Consider the following 16,390-nt stretch of genomic DNA (forward strand, 5'->3'; position numbering starts at 1 on the left):
TCATTAGTGCCTTCCCTAGTATTCTTCTAGATTTTTTTTTTCTTAATCACATGAAATTTTAATACCACAGATATACTATATATCTGTTTATGTTCTGTATATGTTCTGTGCTTTATACATAAAAAAGGGTAAGATTTTTTTTTCACCTCCCCTTTTAAGAATCAGTTTTAATTCCCTTGAGAATGCTTGTTATAGATTGAAGGCTGGTAAGGGGTTGGGCTCCTCTTTCTTCTTCTTGGTGCCAGAGTGCTCCCACATGAAGGAATAGGAAAGGAAGATGCAAAGAGGGAAATCCTTTGAACACATGAAGACACAGTAAGAGGCCTCATAGGGCTCCAAGGGCTCCAGGGAAGCAGGTGCAGAGGTTGGGTGGGGTGGGGGGCCAGGATCCACTGACCCTGGGGCCAGGCAGGAATCACTCTGTTGCCTGGGGCTCAGAAGGCAGCATCACCCATGGTTCCTGTCATTGCTCATGCATTTTGCTTTTCAACCATTATTGTGTACCTACTGTGTGCAGGCCCTGCCTGGACACTGGGGATGCGCAGTGGATGCGCTGGGCTGTGCCTTTGAGGGTTGCAGTTTAATGGGGGACAGGTAATTATAAGGAAGAAGGTGAGTGCAGAGTGGGAGGCTTGGAGGCTGTGGGGCTCGGGGTGGGGGAGCTCACATCCAGCCTCTGGGCCAAGGCCAGGAGGCTTCCCAGAGGAGGAGACAGAGCAGGGTATGGTGGTTGGGGGGTGTCCTTTTTGGGGCTGGGAGCTGCACTTTACAGTTTGAGGGGATGGGCAGAGGAGGCTGGGCTTCGTTCTGGAGGTGGGGACATGGTGAGGTGAGGTTTAGAAAGCACACCTGAGCTGCAGTGTGTAGGATGCTGGAAATGGTGGAGATGGGCCTGCGAAGAGAGTGCTGGGAAGTGATGACCCAGGAGTAGCAGCCGGGCACCTAACAATGGGTCAGCACCGTGGGTGTGGAGACGAGAGCCGGGATTGTTCAATACCCGAGAAGAACAATGTACAGGACTTGGGCTCCATTTGGATGCAGTGGGTGAGGGAGAGGGAGGAGTCAGAAATGGCTTCCGGTTTCCAGCTTGGGCCTGGGGATTGGAGATGTCCCCACTGAGAGTAGGGCACAAGTGAGGAAATGGTTTGGAGAGGAAGATGATAAGTTACATCATGGACGTGCTGAGTCTGAGTTGCCTATGGGACTTGGAATGGGGGGTGGCAAAAGGTGTGTGAACTTGAGCAAGATATTCAACCCTTCTGGGCCTTGGTCTTCTCATTTGTAAAATGGCGATAAGAATATTACTTCCCATTTGTGTTGCTGTGACTATTAAATGTGCTACCACATGTAAAATGTTGAGAATCGTTTCTGGCTCAGAGTAAGTGCTCAATAAACACAGTTATGCCTTTTATATGGTCTGGAGCTCAGAAGCGGAAGACAGGGTTTCGTGAAGTCATGGCTTTGTGGATGTAGCTAGAGTGTGGAGTAATGACAGGAGGGTCGGGGGCACGGCACAAGGTAGGTGGTCAAGAGACACTGGACACAACCCAAATGTCCATCCACAGGGGAACAGATACATACACTGCTGTGCAATTACACATAATAGAATCCCCTACAATAGCAAAAATTAAGGCACAACAGACACCTGCAACAACACAGAAAAATTCTGGAGGCATAAAAAGTAATACAGTAGCTGGGCGTGGTGGTTCACGCCTGTAATCCCAGCACTTTGGGAGGCCAAGGTGGGTGGATCACGAGGTCAAGAGATTGAGACCATCCTGGCCAACATGGTGAAACCCTGTCTCTACTAAAAATACAAAAATTAGCTGAGTGTTGTGGCACACACTGTAGTCCCAGCTACTCGGGAGGTTGAGGCGGGAGAACTGCTTGAACCTGGGAGGCGGAGGTTGCAGTGAGCCAAGATCGCATCACTGCATTCCAGCCTGGCGACAGAGCGAGGCTCGGCCTCAAAAAAAAAAAAAAAGCCTGGTGTAGTTGGGCACCTGTAATCCCTACTACTCAAAAGGCTGAGGCAGGAGAGAATCCCTTGAACCCGGGAGGCGGAGGTTGCAGTGAATGGAGATTGTGCCACTACACTCCAGCCTGGGTGACAGAGTGAGACTGCATCTCAAAAAAATAAAAAAGTAATACAGTAGACTATATACAGTGTGACACCAGTCTTGTAGCTGAAAAATAAGCAAAAATACATTCTTTGCTATATATATGTATGTAAGAAAACTATTTTAGAAAAGGAAATAATTCCTACAGGCAGATGGGGAAGAACACAGGAGTAGTACAAGCTATTAATAATTTTCTAGTTTTGGGGTTGGACATTTGTGGGTTTATTATATGATTGTGCTTGATAACATATAAATGTGATACATATTTTTTGTATGACATATATATATTATATATATATATATATTTTTTTTTTTTAGATGGAGTCTTGCTCCCATCACGCAGGCTGGAGTGCCAGTGGTGTGATCTCGGCTCACTGAAACCTCTGCCTCCCGGGTTCAAGCAATTCTCCTTCCTCAGCCTTTCAAGTAGCTGGGAATACAGGCATGCGCCACCACACCTGGCTAATTTTTGTATTTTTAGTAGAGACTGGGTTTCATCATGTTGGCCAGGCTGGTCTCAAACTCTTGACCTCAGGTGATCCACCCGCTTCTGCCTCCTAAATTGTTAGGATTACAGGCGTGAGCTCCCCCGCCTGGCCAGTATGTAGATATATTTAAAAACACAAAGAAGGAATAGCTGTAGTGTGAGGACGGCGGAGGGGGTGGGGGGGCGCCAGGGGGAGGGGAGGGGTAACAGGTGGGAGCCTGGTGAGAGCACACGGAATCCAGGGAGGACGACTGTATCTGACGTCCCACAGTGGGAGGAGCCGAGCCAGGGGAACCAGGGCTGGGAGTGACCAGGGAAGGGCCCACAGCTGGAAGTCCCCAGCTGTACAGTAGCCTTCTTCCGTAAACCTCTACAAGCCCCTTCCCCTTTCTCACCCTCAGTGGCCCTGTGAGCCTTTCTCATTGTTGGCATTCCAGAGCAGCATAGTCCCAAGGCCTCAGTTACAGCTTAGAGAGGCACATACAGGGCCCAGGTTTCTGGTTCCTACCCTCCTCTGTCCCTCCCTGAGCACTTCAGCCCTCTGGCATCCTCTTGTCCCTGGGAGGGGCCCTGGAGGCAGGGCAGCCATGGGTTCATACACAGCCCCCACCTGCTGTCCACTGCTCTGCCACAGGCTTGCACTAGGCCCGTTGTCCTGAACACCTTGCAGTTTCTGGTCCCAATGTCAGGCTCAGACGAGCCCTGACCAGTCACAGAGCAATCCTTTCCATTCTCTTGGCAGATATCAGGTGAGAGCCCCCAACGTGCCAGGCACCATTCCAGCATTGAGGACACAGGCATAAGGAAGATAAAAGTCCTTGTCCTCATGGAGCTAGCGTTCTATGTAAAATATATGGCGTGTTATAGACGCTATGGAGAAAAAGCAGGCACAGTATCTAGAAAGTGTGGGGAGGTGTGAAGAGCAGATGGCCTCACTGAGAAGGTGACTTTGAGTAAAGACCTGAAGGAGTGAGGGAGTGAGCCATGTGGACACTTGGGGAAAGAACATGGCAGGCTGAAGGAATAGCCAGTTCCCTGAGGGGGAGCTGGAAGGGCCATGGTGCTGGAATGGAAAGAGGAAAGGGGAGAAGACGTCAGAGAGGGGGATGGTGGGTGGACTGAAGCCAGGCCTTGGGGAGAGATGAAAACAAGGGTTGGGGCAGAGGTGAGGGAAGTGTCTGGAGGAGAAAGGCAGGTCCTGCTCTAGGAAGGAAGGAAGGAAAGAAGGAGGGAGAGAGGAAGGAAGGGAGGGAGGGAGGCAGGCATTAGGATAAGGTGGGGTGGGCATCATAGCACCTTGTGGGTCCCTGCTGTTGGTTTTGCTGTCACGCACACATGCGCATGCACGCACACACATGCACACACACGCACACACATGCACACACACATGCACACACACGCACACACGCACATACATGCACACAAACGCACACACATGCACACACACGCACACATGCACACACACGCACACACACGCACACACATGCATGCATATGCATGGTTCCTCCTGTAGATGGATCTGTGCAGCTGTGGGACCCAGGCTGGGACATGAGCCATGGGAGCACTGGACCCTCTCCCATTCTCCCAGTCCCAGCATGGACTGGTTGTGTGACCTGGATAGGACCCCTCCACTCTCTGGGCCTCAGTTTCCCCATATGTACAGAAGGCTTGGATCTTTTGGTATCTGGGGAGCCCCCCAGCTCTTCTTACAGCACTCTGAAGCTTCACGTCATGGCCCCACTCCCAGGCCAGGTCCATCCAGGGCTCTGCAGATGAATGTATGGTCCTCAGCCTGGTAGTCCCAGCTTTGAGAGGAGCCCCTTACCCTTGCCTGGCCTGCTCTCCCATTCAGCTCCAGGGATTCCAAGGGATACTGGCAGCACCCTGGTCTGGCTGGTCTTAGGTTTCCTCCCTCAGATGGGGTCCTGCAGCCTAGGAAGAGGTGGGAGCAGCCACCTCAGGCCTGGCCTGGTGCTGGCACCCTCAGTGTGAGGAGGCCAGAGCCACTCCGAACAGCACAGCTGCTCCACACCAACCTCTGTGCTGATCTTACAGTAGGAACAGTGAAACTCAGGGTGACCCCGGCCCTCCTGTACATGGCAGGGGCTCATACTGTGGCACTTAGCACAGACAACGAAGCCAGCCCACCTGGATCCAAATACCGGCCCTGCCACTCACTAGCCATACGACCTTAGGTAAGATAATAGCTCCCACTTCACAGCGCCACTGGGAGGATGACACGGGCAATGCCTGGCACATGGGAGTGTGTGTGCTGCTATCACTAAGCACCCTCTCAAGGGAGCTGCATGTCGTCATGCACATCTGACACACAGGGAAACTGAGGCTGGGGAGATTGGCTCAGTAAGGGGCAGAGAGCAGGAATTACAGCCCTTGTCAATGTGCCCATGAAGCCTGTGCTTTCACCCAGAAACCAAGGAGGTGACCTTGGCTAGTTTTTGTTTGGTTTTTATTTTATTTTATTTTTTAATTTTTTGAGACGGAGTCTTGCTCTGTTGCCCAGACTGGAGTGCAGTGGCGCAATCTCGGCTCACTGAAACCTCTGCCTTCTGGGTTCAAGTGAATCTTCTGCCTCAGCCTCCTGAGTAGCTAGGACTACAGGCATGCGTTACCATGCCCAGTTAATTTTTGTATTTTTAGTAGAGATGGGGTTTCGCCATGTTGGCCAGGCTGATCTTCAACTCCTGATTTCAGGTGATCCACCTGCCTCTGCCTCCCAAAGTGCTGGGATTACAGGCGTGAGCTACCACAGCCAGCCTTGTTTGGTTTTTAAATTGTGTATTAAGTATATTTTGTAAACATGAGTCTATATAACATATAGGTATAGTTAAAATAACAAACACACAAAACAAAACTACAAATAAAAAAAAAAACACTCAAGTGTGCACCCTGAACTTTGGGCAAGTGATTTAACCTCTGTGGGCCTCAGTTTTCATACCTCAAAAATGGGATAATGGGGCTGAGAGGAACTGAGATGCTTCAAGTTTAATTCTTGACACTGGCATTCCCCTGTGACAGAGCAAGGCTGGGTGGAGTTTACCAGAGCTCATGGTTCCTCCTTGTCTCTGCGGTCAGGAGCCAAGGTGGGGGTTCTGGAGAGGATGCTCTGGGCCTAGTGGGAGGGCCTGGTGAGTGGAGGGTGGAGGCTCCGAGGTTGGGTCAGGGGCTGAGGGAGAAGACATACAAAGCTCACACAGATGAGGCCCCAAATTTTGGATTGATCCTTTGAGTCCTCCAGGGACCCAACCAAACCCTCACTGGCCAATGAGGAGGAGTCCTTAGATGGGGGTTGCAAACGGCCCCTGGAAGAGCCCCGTCAGGGCTAGCAAAACTGTGCTCTTGCCCTCCCCAACCCTCGCCATTCCCCAAGCCCTGCCTTGGCCTCTGGTCCTGTGCCAGGGGATATGAGATGATAAACTTCTAAGGGTAACGGAGACTCAGTTTTTGGGTGGAGGAAGGCCAGTTGAAGGTGCCCTCCTGGGCCCATCCAACCCTTTGGCCCCGCAGGAGTCTCTGATGCGGGAAGGGGATGCCTCATTTGAGAGGCCCTCCAGAGCCCCGCTGGAAGGACTCCCTCTTTCCCCGCCATCCCTGACCCCCAAGCCGGTGCCTATCCCAGCTCTCAAGGAACTTCTCACCCGTATACCAGGCAGTCTTATTCACCAGGGACAGGGGTTAGGGGGGCTCCACCTAGATTGAATGGCAGGAACAAAGGCACAGAGATTGGAGCCCCAGGCTGCTCAGAGTGGCTGCAGAGGAGTGTCAGGCCTCTGAACCCAAGCTAAGCCATCATATCCCCTGTGACCTGCACGTATACATCCAGATGGCCTGAAGCAATTGAAGATCCACAGAAGAAGTGAAAATAGCCTTAACTGATGACACTCCACCATTGTGATTTGCTTCTGCCCCACCCTAACTGATCAATGTACTTTGTAATCTCCCCCACCCTTAAGAAGGTTCTTTGTAATTCTCCCCACCCTTGAGAATGTACTTTGTGAGATTCACCCCTTGCCCGCAAAACACTGCTCCTAACTCCTCCACCTATCCCAAAACCTATAAGAACTAATGATAATCCCAGCACCCTTTGCTGACTCCTTTTTCGGACTGAGCCCACCTGCACCCAGGTGAAATAAACAGCCTTGTTGCTCACACAAAGCCTGTTGGTGGACTCTCTTCACACGGATGCATGTGACAGGGAGCAGGCAAGGTAGGGAGTGGCTGGAGGTGCTTAGGGCTAGGGTGGGCAGCGGGGACTTTCATCTCTTGGAAGTCAGAGAAGAGTGTTAAGCCAAGTCATGGCAGAGCCAGATTTGTGCCTGAGAAGGGGCCCTTTAGCCTCTGTGTGGAGGCTGAATTGGAAGGGGAGGGACTGGAGGCAGCAGAGCAAGGAGAGGCAGCTGAATTGACACAGCTGGTGAAGGGTGGGGGAGAAGAGAGGATGACCAGATAAGAGATTCAGAAGCTGGAAGTTATGGACCTTGAGTCGGCTGTGGGAAGGGTGGAAGGTGTTGTCCAGGGCTCTGTCTAGGAACTGGGTAGGTGGTAGAGACATCAGAAGACAGTTTGTGGGGGAAAGATGGCTTCGGTATTGAACATGCTGAGTAGGAGAGGCTCGTGGGACATCTAGGGAAAGCCAGGGATCTGGGTTGGAGACAGAGCACTGAAGCCAAGCAGCCGCAGTTGAAGGCTTGCAGGTGGACGAGGTAGCCCAGGGAGAGATTGCGGAGCCCTCTAGAGCACCCATATTGGGGGATAAGAAAAGGAGAGGAAGTTGGCCGGGCGCAGTGGCTCACACCTGTAATCCCAGCACTTTGGGAGGCCGAGGCGGGCAGATCATGAGGTCAGGAGATCGAGACCATCCTGGCTAACACGGTGAAACCCTGTCTCTACTAAAAATACAAAAAATTAGCCGGGTGTGGTGGCAGGTGCCTGTAGTCCCAGCTACTCGGGAGGCTGAGGCAGGAGAATGGCGTGAACCTGGGAGGTGGAGCTTGCAGTGAGCAGAGATCACGCCACTACACTCCAGCCTGGGTGACAGAGCAAGACTCCGTCTCAAAAAAGAAAAGAAAAGGAGAGGAAGTAGCCAAGGCTCATGGCCTCCTTTGCCCCTGGGAGCCTGAACACTCTGAGGCCTTAACTGACTATGCGCCCTGGGGCCAGGCCCTTCTCTCAAGGGGTTCAGACAGGTCAGGATAAGTGAGAGAAACTCATCTTCTCCTAGGCAACCTGGAAGAAAACCCTAGAGCCCCTCACCGTACAGGACTTCTTGTAGCACTGAGTCCTGCAGCTTCAGCCCCTGTCTCTGGCTTTGGACATCTCTAACTCTTTCCCTGTTCTCAGCTTCCTGCCTTCAGGATGAGGGTTTGCCCAGAGCACAGTTGTCTGTGGACATCTTCTCTTTCACCCTCCTTCCCTACATGGTTTCACCAGCCTTTAAATACCATTATAGGTGCCATTAACAGCTCCCCAAATTAGATTTCCAGCCCAGTCCTGTCTCCAGACTTCAGACTCCCACGCACAACTGCCTACTGGACAGATTTTCATCCCCAAGCCCGCTCCTCCCACACGCTTTCCTATCTCAGTAAACAGCAAACTCAGTCTTCCAATTGTTCAGGCCAAAAACTTTTTTTTTTTTTATTTGTATCAAAGTGTTCTCACATTTATTATATTACTTTATTCTCATTTTAAATTAATGAATTATTTTTTGCCTTACATATATTCACGTAACTAAAACTCTCTTTCAAATGTCAAAAGAAACCCAACTGAATGTTATCTACAGATGTCTTTTACCAATTTTTTTTTCTTTTTCTTTTTCTTTTTTTTAAATTGTATTTATTGATCATTCTTGGGTGTTTCTCGGAGAGGGGGATATGGCAGGGTCATAGGATAATAGTGGAGAAAAGGTCAGCAGATAAACACATGAACAAAGGTCTCTGGTTTTCCTAGGCAGAGGTCCCTGTGGCCTTCTGCAGTGTTTGTGCCCCTGGGTACTTGAGATTAGGGAGTGGTGATGACTCTTAAAGAGCATGCTGCCTTCAAGCATCTGTTTAACAAAGCACATCTTGCACCGCCCTTAATCCATTTAACCCTGAGTTGACACAGCACATGTTTCAGAGAGCACGGGGCTGGGGGCAAGGCCATAGATCAACAGCATCCCAAGGCAGAAGAATTTCTCCTAGTCAGAACAAAATGGAGTCTCCTATGCCCACCTCTTTCTACACAGACACAGCAACAATCTGATCTCTCCTTTCTTTTTCCCACACTTCCCCCCCTTCTTTTCAACAAAACCGCCATCGTCCTCATGGCCCACTCCCGATGGTCACTGTCTCTTCGGAGCTGTTGGGTACACCTCCCAGACAGGGCGGCCGGGCAGAGGCGCTCCTCACCTCCCAGACAGGGTGGCCGGGCAGAGGCGCTCCTCACCTCCCAGACGGGGTGGCAGCCAGGCAGAGGCGCTCCTCACCTCCCAGACGGGCGGCCGGGCAGAGGTGCTCCTCACATCCCAGATGGGGCGGCCGGGCAGAGGCGCTCCTCACTTCCTCCCAGATGGGGTGGCAGCCAGGCAGAGGCGCTCCTCACTTCCCAGACGGGGCGGCCAGGCAGACGTCCTCCTCACCTCCCAGACGGGGTGGCCGGGCAGAGGCGCTCCTCACCTCCCAGACGATGAGCGGCTGGGCAGAGGCGCTCCTCACTTCCCGGGCGGGGCGGCTGGGTAGAGGCGCTCCTCACCTCCCAGACGGGGTGGCGGCCGGACAGAGGCGCTCCTCACTTCCTCCCAGACGGGTTGGCAGCCAGGCAGAGGCGCTCCTCACCTCCCAGACAGGGCGGCCGGGCAGAGGCGCTCCTCACTTCCCAGACGGGGCGGCCAGGCAGAGGCGCTCCTCGCTTCCCAGACGGGGTGGCGGCCGGACAGAGGCGCTCCTCACTTCCCAGACGGGGTGGCGGCCGGACAGAGGCGCTCCTCACTTCCCAGACGGGGCGGCCGGGCAGAGGCGCTCCTCACCTCCCAGACGGGGCGGCCAGGCAGGGCCAAAAACTTTAAAGTCATCCCTGACTCTTCGCTCACTCTCACACCCCACATCCCAGCTGTCGGCAAAAGCTATAGGTGTTAATCTACAAAATGTATCCAGAATCCAGCCACTTCTCACCACTACAGCACTGTTACCTTGGTTCCAGCCAATGCTGCCTCTTTCAGACTATAGCAGGGGCCTTCTGGTCTTCCAGCCTCTTCCCTTGTTACCACTCAGCCCTGTGGTCTAGTCTCAGTACAGCAGCTGGCATTACCCTTTAAAAAATGAGCTAGGGGGCTGGGTGCGGTGGCTCACACCTGTAATCCCAGCACTTTGGGAAGACAAGGCAGGCAGATTACCTGAGGTCATGAGGTTGAGACCAGAATGGCCAACATGGTGAAACCTAGTCTCTACTAAAAACACAAAACTAGCCGGGCGTGGTGGTGCACGCCTGTAATCTCAGCTACTCGGGAGGCTGACACAGGAGAATCCCTGGAACCCAGGAGGCGGAGGTTGCAGTGAGCCAAGATCACACCATTGCACTCCAGTCTGGGGGACAGAGCGAGACTAGTCTCAAAAACAACAACAGTAACAACAAAAGCTAGCTTCATCATTCACTCCTTTGCCTGAAACCTTCCCATGGTCTACAAAGGCCCACCCTATCAGGTTCCCTTTGTTACTGTTCTGAGCCCTGCTACTTCCCCCATCAATCACTCCCCTACAGCCTGACGGCCTTGCTGTTCCTTCAAGTTGTATAGCGCACTGCCACCTCAGAGCCTTTGCAAGGGCTTTCCCTCTCTGCCTTGAATTGCCTTCCGAACTTTCAATATCTGTGTGCGTTGTTTTTTTCCCTGGTGCCCATACTGTGTATATCAACTAGCAGAGAGAAAATAATATTAAAAAAATGAAAATGTGACAAATTTTGAAAATATTGCTTATAAACTCTACTGAAGAGTTTTAAATAAAGAGAGCTTTCCTGAGGCAAAGTGTAAGCGTTCCTCCACCCCACCCCCAGGCTCCGGGTTTAGGGATACATACTGCACCCTAGTGGCCACTGGAGAAAAAGCCCTGTCTTCTAGAGCAGGAGTTGGGGATTAACCGGTGTTTCCTGCTTTGGGACATGTGTAAACTTCCCTCCCCCTTGGACTGACCTGGGCCACTCTGCCCCAGGAACTCCAAGAGGAGCTGTACAAATGCCCCAATTCCAAGGCAGTTTTAAGACAGTTTCAGGGGCAATTCACACAGCTCTTGTCAAGGACACAGACCTGAGAGGAATTTCAGATCACTGGTTGTTTGCTGAGTGATCTTGGGCAAGTGACCTAACTTCTCTGATCTTTAGTTTCCCCTCTAGTAAAATGAGGATAATAAGAATACATACTTCATGGGGATTTTTTTTTTTTTTTTTTGAGACATCTCTCTCTGTTGTGTAGGCTGGCGTGCAGTGACACAACCTTGGCTCACTGCAGCCTCAAACTCCTGGGCTCAAGCAATCCTCCCACCTCAGCCTCCCGAGTAGTTGGGACTACAGGTGCATGCCACCACACCTGGCTAATTTTTGTACTTTTTGTAGAGATGGGGTCTCACTTTGCTGCCCAGGCTGGTCTTGAACTTCTGGGCTCCAGTGATTCCCCTCCTGCCTCAGCCTCCCAAAGTGTTGGGATTACAGGCCTGAACTACTGCACCTGGCCTTTGTTTTTTTGGAGGCAGGGTCTTGCTCTCTCATCCAGGTTGCAGTGCAGTGGTGCAAACATGGCTCACTGTAGCCTCCTGGGCTCACACAACTTCTGGGTTCAAGCGATTCTCCTGCCTCAGCCTCTTGAGTAGCTGAGATGTGTGCCACCATGCTGGTTTCATGGGGCTTTGAGGAGTAAGAGATGGCTGTGGTGCTCAGCACATATTAAGTGCTCAATAGCCGTTACCTACTGTTAAAAAAGGTTCTTGGGAAAATGTGAGCATATGAGGACTTTCAACTCCCTCACTGATGTGTCAAGCTTGAAGCCAGTGAGGGGAGTGTCAGTGGGGTTGACCAAAACCTTGGCCCTTTTCTGGGCAGCTTGACTACGGCTCTGTTCCTTTCCCTCTTCCCCAAGAGCTATTCTCTGAGAGCCGGACCAGGTATGGGCTCCAGAGGTTTGACTGTGCTGAGATGCCACGTGGCACTGGGAGACTCTCCTGATCTCTGACCCTCATTGTCTACCCACCACCCTCAGGACGGCTCTGGGAAGCACATGAGCAGGAACCATTATCTCACCTGACAGATGCAGAAACTGATGCCCAAACTGCCCAGGGACAGAGTGAGTTGAGGCAGCAACACAGACATCCTAGCTGTCCAGCTGGATTCTCTGCAAATAGCTCTTCCAGAAGGCTGTGCATTATGAAGAATGACCCTGCAAAGCCTGGGCTGAGGGGAGCCTGGGACGCTGGGAAGGACTTCCCACTGAGGTGTGTTTGGGGAAGCCAGGAAGAAAAACAGCTCCCCTTGTCCTGAGGACTCAGCCCCCTCCTGGTACAGGATGTTTCTAGTGTGGCAGTGTGACCCCAGAGAACCTGTTCCTTCTGGGCGTGGCCTTTGTAGGCTGAGGGACTGACATGGCCTAGAGAAGCCCTTGGGGATCCTTGAGCCATGGGCAATGGTACGGGACATCTGTGTTGAGGCCATGTGGGAAGTTAGGGAGGCTGAACTTCCAATGTTTGTGTGTGAGGAAGGCTAATGAGGAAGGCAGGTCTGCCATGGTGAAGGAGCTGGCCTGGCTGCCCCTCCCCGATTTTAGAAGAGGAGGCACATCAGCAGGTTCTCCTTAGGGAACAAGGTCTCCAGGCTTTCAGGCATAAAGAAAGAAGGCCAGCACTACACAGGAGGGATTCTCCCCCAAACCTTAATCTATAGGACTCAGTGAGCGAGTCTTTGCCCCTCCCCCTCCCTCAAGACTGACACTCCTCCTCCTCCTCCCCTGCCACCTTCTCTGGCCTCTCCAAGACAGGATCTAGGGCTGTGGCCAACAGACCTGCAATTAGGAGGGCCTGCTTTCATCTCCACAGTCCCGCACACACCCACTATTGCATGCCAGGCAGGTAACACTATTGAGAGCAGCCGGCCCTGCCAAACAAGCCAGAGGATATTTCAGAAAGAAGAATTTGGTCGCTGGAAAGCTCTAGCCCATAAAAACTCTCCTGCTGAAAGACAGTATGGGAGCAGGGAGAGAAGTTACCACCTGATTCTCAGGGAGCAACAGCTTGGGGTCCTGGTACCCTCCCTCCATGCATGGGGTGGTGGAGGCACAGGGGTCTTTCCCTCTAGCGCATGCTCCTGTACACTCTTGTCCAGTGCCACTGCTCAGTGAGGAATCCACCAAAGCTACAAGCAGCAGCTTCCCCTTGCTGAGGAGATCTGGGGTCCCCTTGGTGATTTGAGGGGGGCTAGTTCTCCCGCTAACCTCTGGCATCCAATCCTACCTCCCTGATCTGAAGCTCTTCCCTCTTTGCAGTGCCAACCCCCATCACCCTCATTTTCTCTCACCCGGATCACTTCTGCAGCTTCCTGGCTGAGCTTCTTGCCTCCAAGTAGCCCTCCAATCCCTTCTATACTCTTCTGCCTGAGGGACTGCCCCAGAACAGGGTGGGTAAAATAAAGTCCCTGGTCAAATCTAGCCTGCTGCCTGTTTTTGCACAACTCATGAGCTAAGAATGGTTTTTATGTTTATAAATGGTTGGGGAAACAAGTCAAAAGAATATTTTGTGACATAAAAATCATATGAAATTATTTCAGTGTGCACAAATAAAGCATTAGAACAGAGCTTTACTCTTTCATTTACATATTGTCTATGGCTGCTTTCACACTACGATGGCGGGGTTGGACAGCTGCAACAGAAACTGTAAGTCTCACAGTCTACAACATTTACTATCTGATCTTTTTTCACAAAACATTGCTGAATCCTGGTCTAGATCCTAAATCTGGCCATGCCACTCTGCTTACAATTCTTGTCACTCCCTGTGGCTCTCCACGAGCTGACCCCTGTCCACCTCTCCAGCCTCATCACCTGTCCTCCTAGTTGTCTGCCTGCTCTGGACAACCCTTCCTCAACGATTCCCCCAGCCCTGTCTCCTGCTGTTTACCTTGTCTCGGCATGGGCCTCTTTCCTCCTCCAAATGGCAGTCTACCATCTCAAGCCTCAGCTCAAATGCTTCCTCCTGTTTCACTTTCCCACACGTGTCCTGCTCTGATCCCCAGAGCTAACCCATTTCTACCGCAACTTCACAAAATATTCCTCTTAGGACTCTTCCGCTTTTAATAACCGATTAATGACCTATTGGTGGCAGACCAGCCAATTCCACTGAGAGCATCTGTTCACATGTGTCCTCCCTGGATCACTGAATGTACGAAGCCAATTCCACTGACAGCATCTGTTCACATGTGTCCTCCCTGGATCACTGAATGTACGAAGCCAATTCCACTGAGAGCATCTGTTCACATGTGTCCTCCCTGGATCACTGAATGTATGAAACCAGGCTGCACCTGCCTCCCACAGCCCTGGCGCAAGGCTGGCACAGGGTGGCATGCAAATATTCACCAGAAGAGGCCTGGTTAGCATTCCACACCTTTTACCTGGCTAGTATTATGAAGATGTGTACATATTTTCTAGATACTAAATATCATTTTTAGAACTTTGAGGATCAGGTGCCTCCACGTATATTACTCCTTTAATCTTCATAACCCTAATGAGGTCAGTGAAACTTTCATTGCCTCAAGCAGCAAGTTATGTGGCACAGCTAGAATCTGAAGTCAGGTCTCCTGCCTTTTGCTGATTCTGAGATACTCTCACACGTACTGAACCCACTGAACCCACTGCTTGAAAGAGGTAACAGATGCTCATGGGCTTCCTGTTGTGTGTGGGGCCACTGACCTGCACTACATGGGTCCAGAGAGAGGTGGTTTTGTTTTGTGTCACTTCCCTCCAGTCGCCTGTTCCTGCTGCTGTACCTGATCCCTTTCGATGCAGACCGGGTAAGGACCAAAGGACAGCCCTGCTACAGAAGGAGGAGGATTGAGGAAAAAAATGAAAAGAAATAAAAAAATGAAAACACCAAAAGGCAGCCCTATAAAGTTATATTTTGTAATTTAATTAAGTGCTTGTTTTCGTCACTCTACTTCTCAAGTCTCCTGCTACTGCTCTGGGGCTCGTGGCTTACTCTGGGGCAGAAGGAAGTTGCTGGAAGCCTGGCCTCCAGGCTGGAGGAGTGCCAATGCAAGGGTCACACTAATGGAACTATCAATGCACCTGCCTTAAAGGAGCCTGAAGAATGCCTCCAGTGGGCTGCTGGGCATAAGCCCTGGACTGTCCATATACTACTTGGCATATTCAAACAGAGTCCAGAGCTCAGAGGCAGGGAGAGCCAATATGGCTGCTGAAGGCCTAGGGAAAGCAACACAGGACAGTTGTCCATTTGAGACTCTTTCTTTATCAAAGAGGAGTTAGGGATATACTGGTCAGTTCAGAGACCACAGTGTGAACCTGGCAGAAGAACTTGCTCTCTGTATTTCCTACCATCATGGGGGACGGCCAAACTGATTGTTACTGAACAGGTTCAGTGATGTGGTATGAGAAGTGCCAGGGGCTTAAGGAAATAGAATTCTGTAAAGCAGCCTGACCCCCTTCTAGGTCTAGAACTGATCACATTGGGAAATGCCAAAATAAGTTCAGCTAGATATACCTATGAGAGGTTTTGGCAAAAGACTTAGGTATGATGGCTGGGTTTAAGATAACATGTGTGATTCCAGATATGGTATACCAAGTCATTATTTGGTATTTCAGACTAAGAAATTCATTTGTGCTCCTAAAGATTTTGATCAGTTTGGGTAAAGCAAGCAATGTCTGTCTGATGTTTCAGGCATTTTCAGGAGGACAAATAACTGGGACAACTGAGGCTATGACTTAGTGGCATAAAGTTGGTTTCAGGCTAAAAGTTTGGTTTGTCCAAATAAAGCCCAATAGTCCCCCAACTCTCAGAGCAATCACAGTGATGGTGTGAAGAGCCTCTTTGAATACATGATTGCATACCTCGTGACCATACAATCAGAGATCTGGTCATAATGAAACACTTTATACAGACAGGAATAGACAAGGGATTTCTGACACACTCATGCTTTGGATGTGTCAGTACAAGACAGTATGTGAGACTGTGATTCTGCCAGGCAGAGGGGAACAGGCATGATTTATCTGCTGGCAAATAAGTCTCCACTACACCTAATCATTCTTTTATCTAAGTGCATCGTGATCTTCTTAGTCCTGGACGTCAAAATAGTCAATTATTGGCTCCTTGGTTATTTTCTGTAAATTACTGCTCCCAGGATTCCTGAAAAACAAACAAAGAATGATCAGTCTTTTCTTCTTTGGGGGAAACAGATACAGGACTTCAGAAAGTTAAGGATCAGCTGATTTACCATTTGTGAAGCTTAAACATTTATTTTATTTTATTTTTATTTTAGTCTTACTTTTTTCCTTCTGCCCTTTGTGAAAATTTTTTTTAACTTTTGTGTTTCCTTCTAGATTTACATATTACCTGGGGAATTTTATTCTGTGAGGTAAATTCTCTACACTTTACAGTTTAGAGATACCCTTTCACAATCTATTTACAGGATTTCATACATGGTGATTATTTTACTCTGCCTTCACAGTTCAATAAATTCTCAGTTAACAGCTTAAGCCAAGCGAGCATCTCACTTGTGAAGTGTTGATAGTGGGACAAACATGAGCTGG

At 50.5% G+C, this 16,390-nt stretch overlaps 1 protein-coding gene across 2 annotated transcripts in view; it reads right to left on the reverse strand.

Annotated features, from left to right (window-relative positions):
• Nucleotides 1-14,732: 14,732 nt before the first annotated feature.
• The window catches only part of NFX1 (nuclear transcription factor, X-box binding 1), an 80,464-nt gene continuing 78,806 nt past the window's right edge, over nucleotides 14,733-16,390 (reverse strand). For both annotated transcript variants that reach the window (XM_024252262.3, XM_024252261.3), the window contains exon 24: nucleotides 14,733-15,986. In XM_024252262.3, coding sequence (XP_024108030.2) covers nucleotides 15,914-15,986 — 73 coding nt within the window. In that variant the 3' untranslated portion in view covers nucleotides 14,733-15,913. The remainder of the gene's footprint in view (nucleotides 15,987-16,390) is intronic.

Source organism: Pongo abelii, chromosome 13 (assembly GCF_028885655.2).
Source record: "Pongo abelii isolate AG06213 chromosome 13, NHGRI_mPonAbe1-v2.0_pri, whole genome shotgun sequence".
In the NCBI taxonomy this organism is placed as follows: Eukaryota; Metazoa; Chordata; class Mammalia; order Primates; family Hominidae; genus Pongo; species Pongo abelii.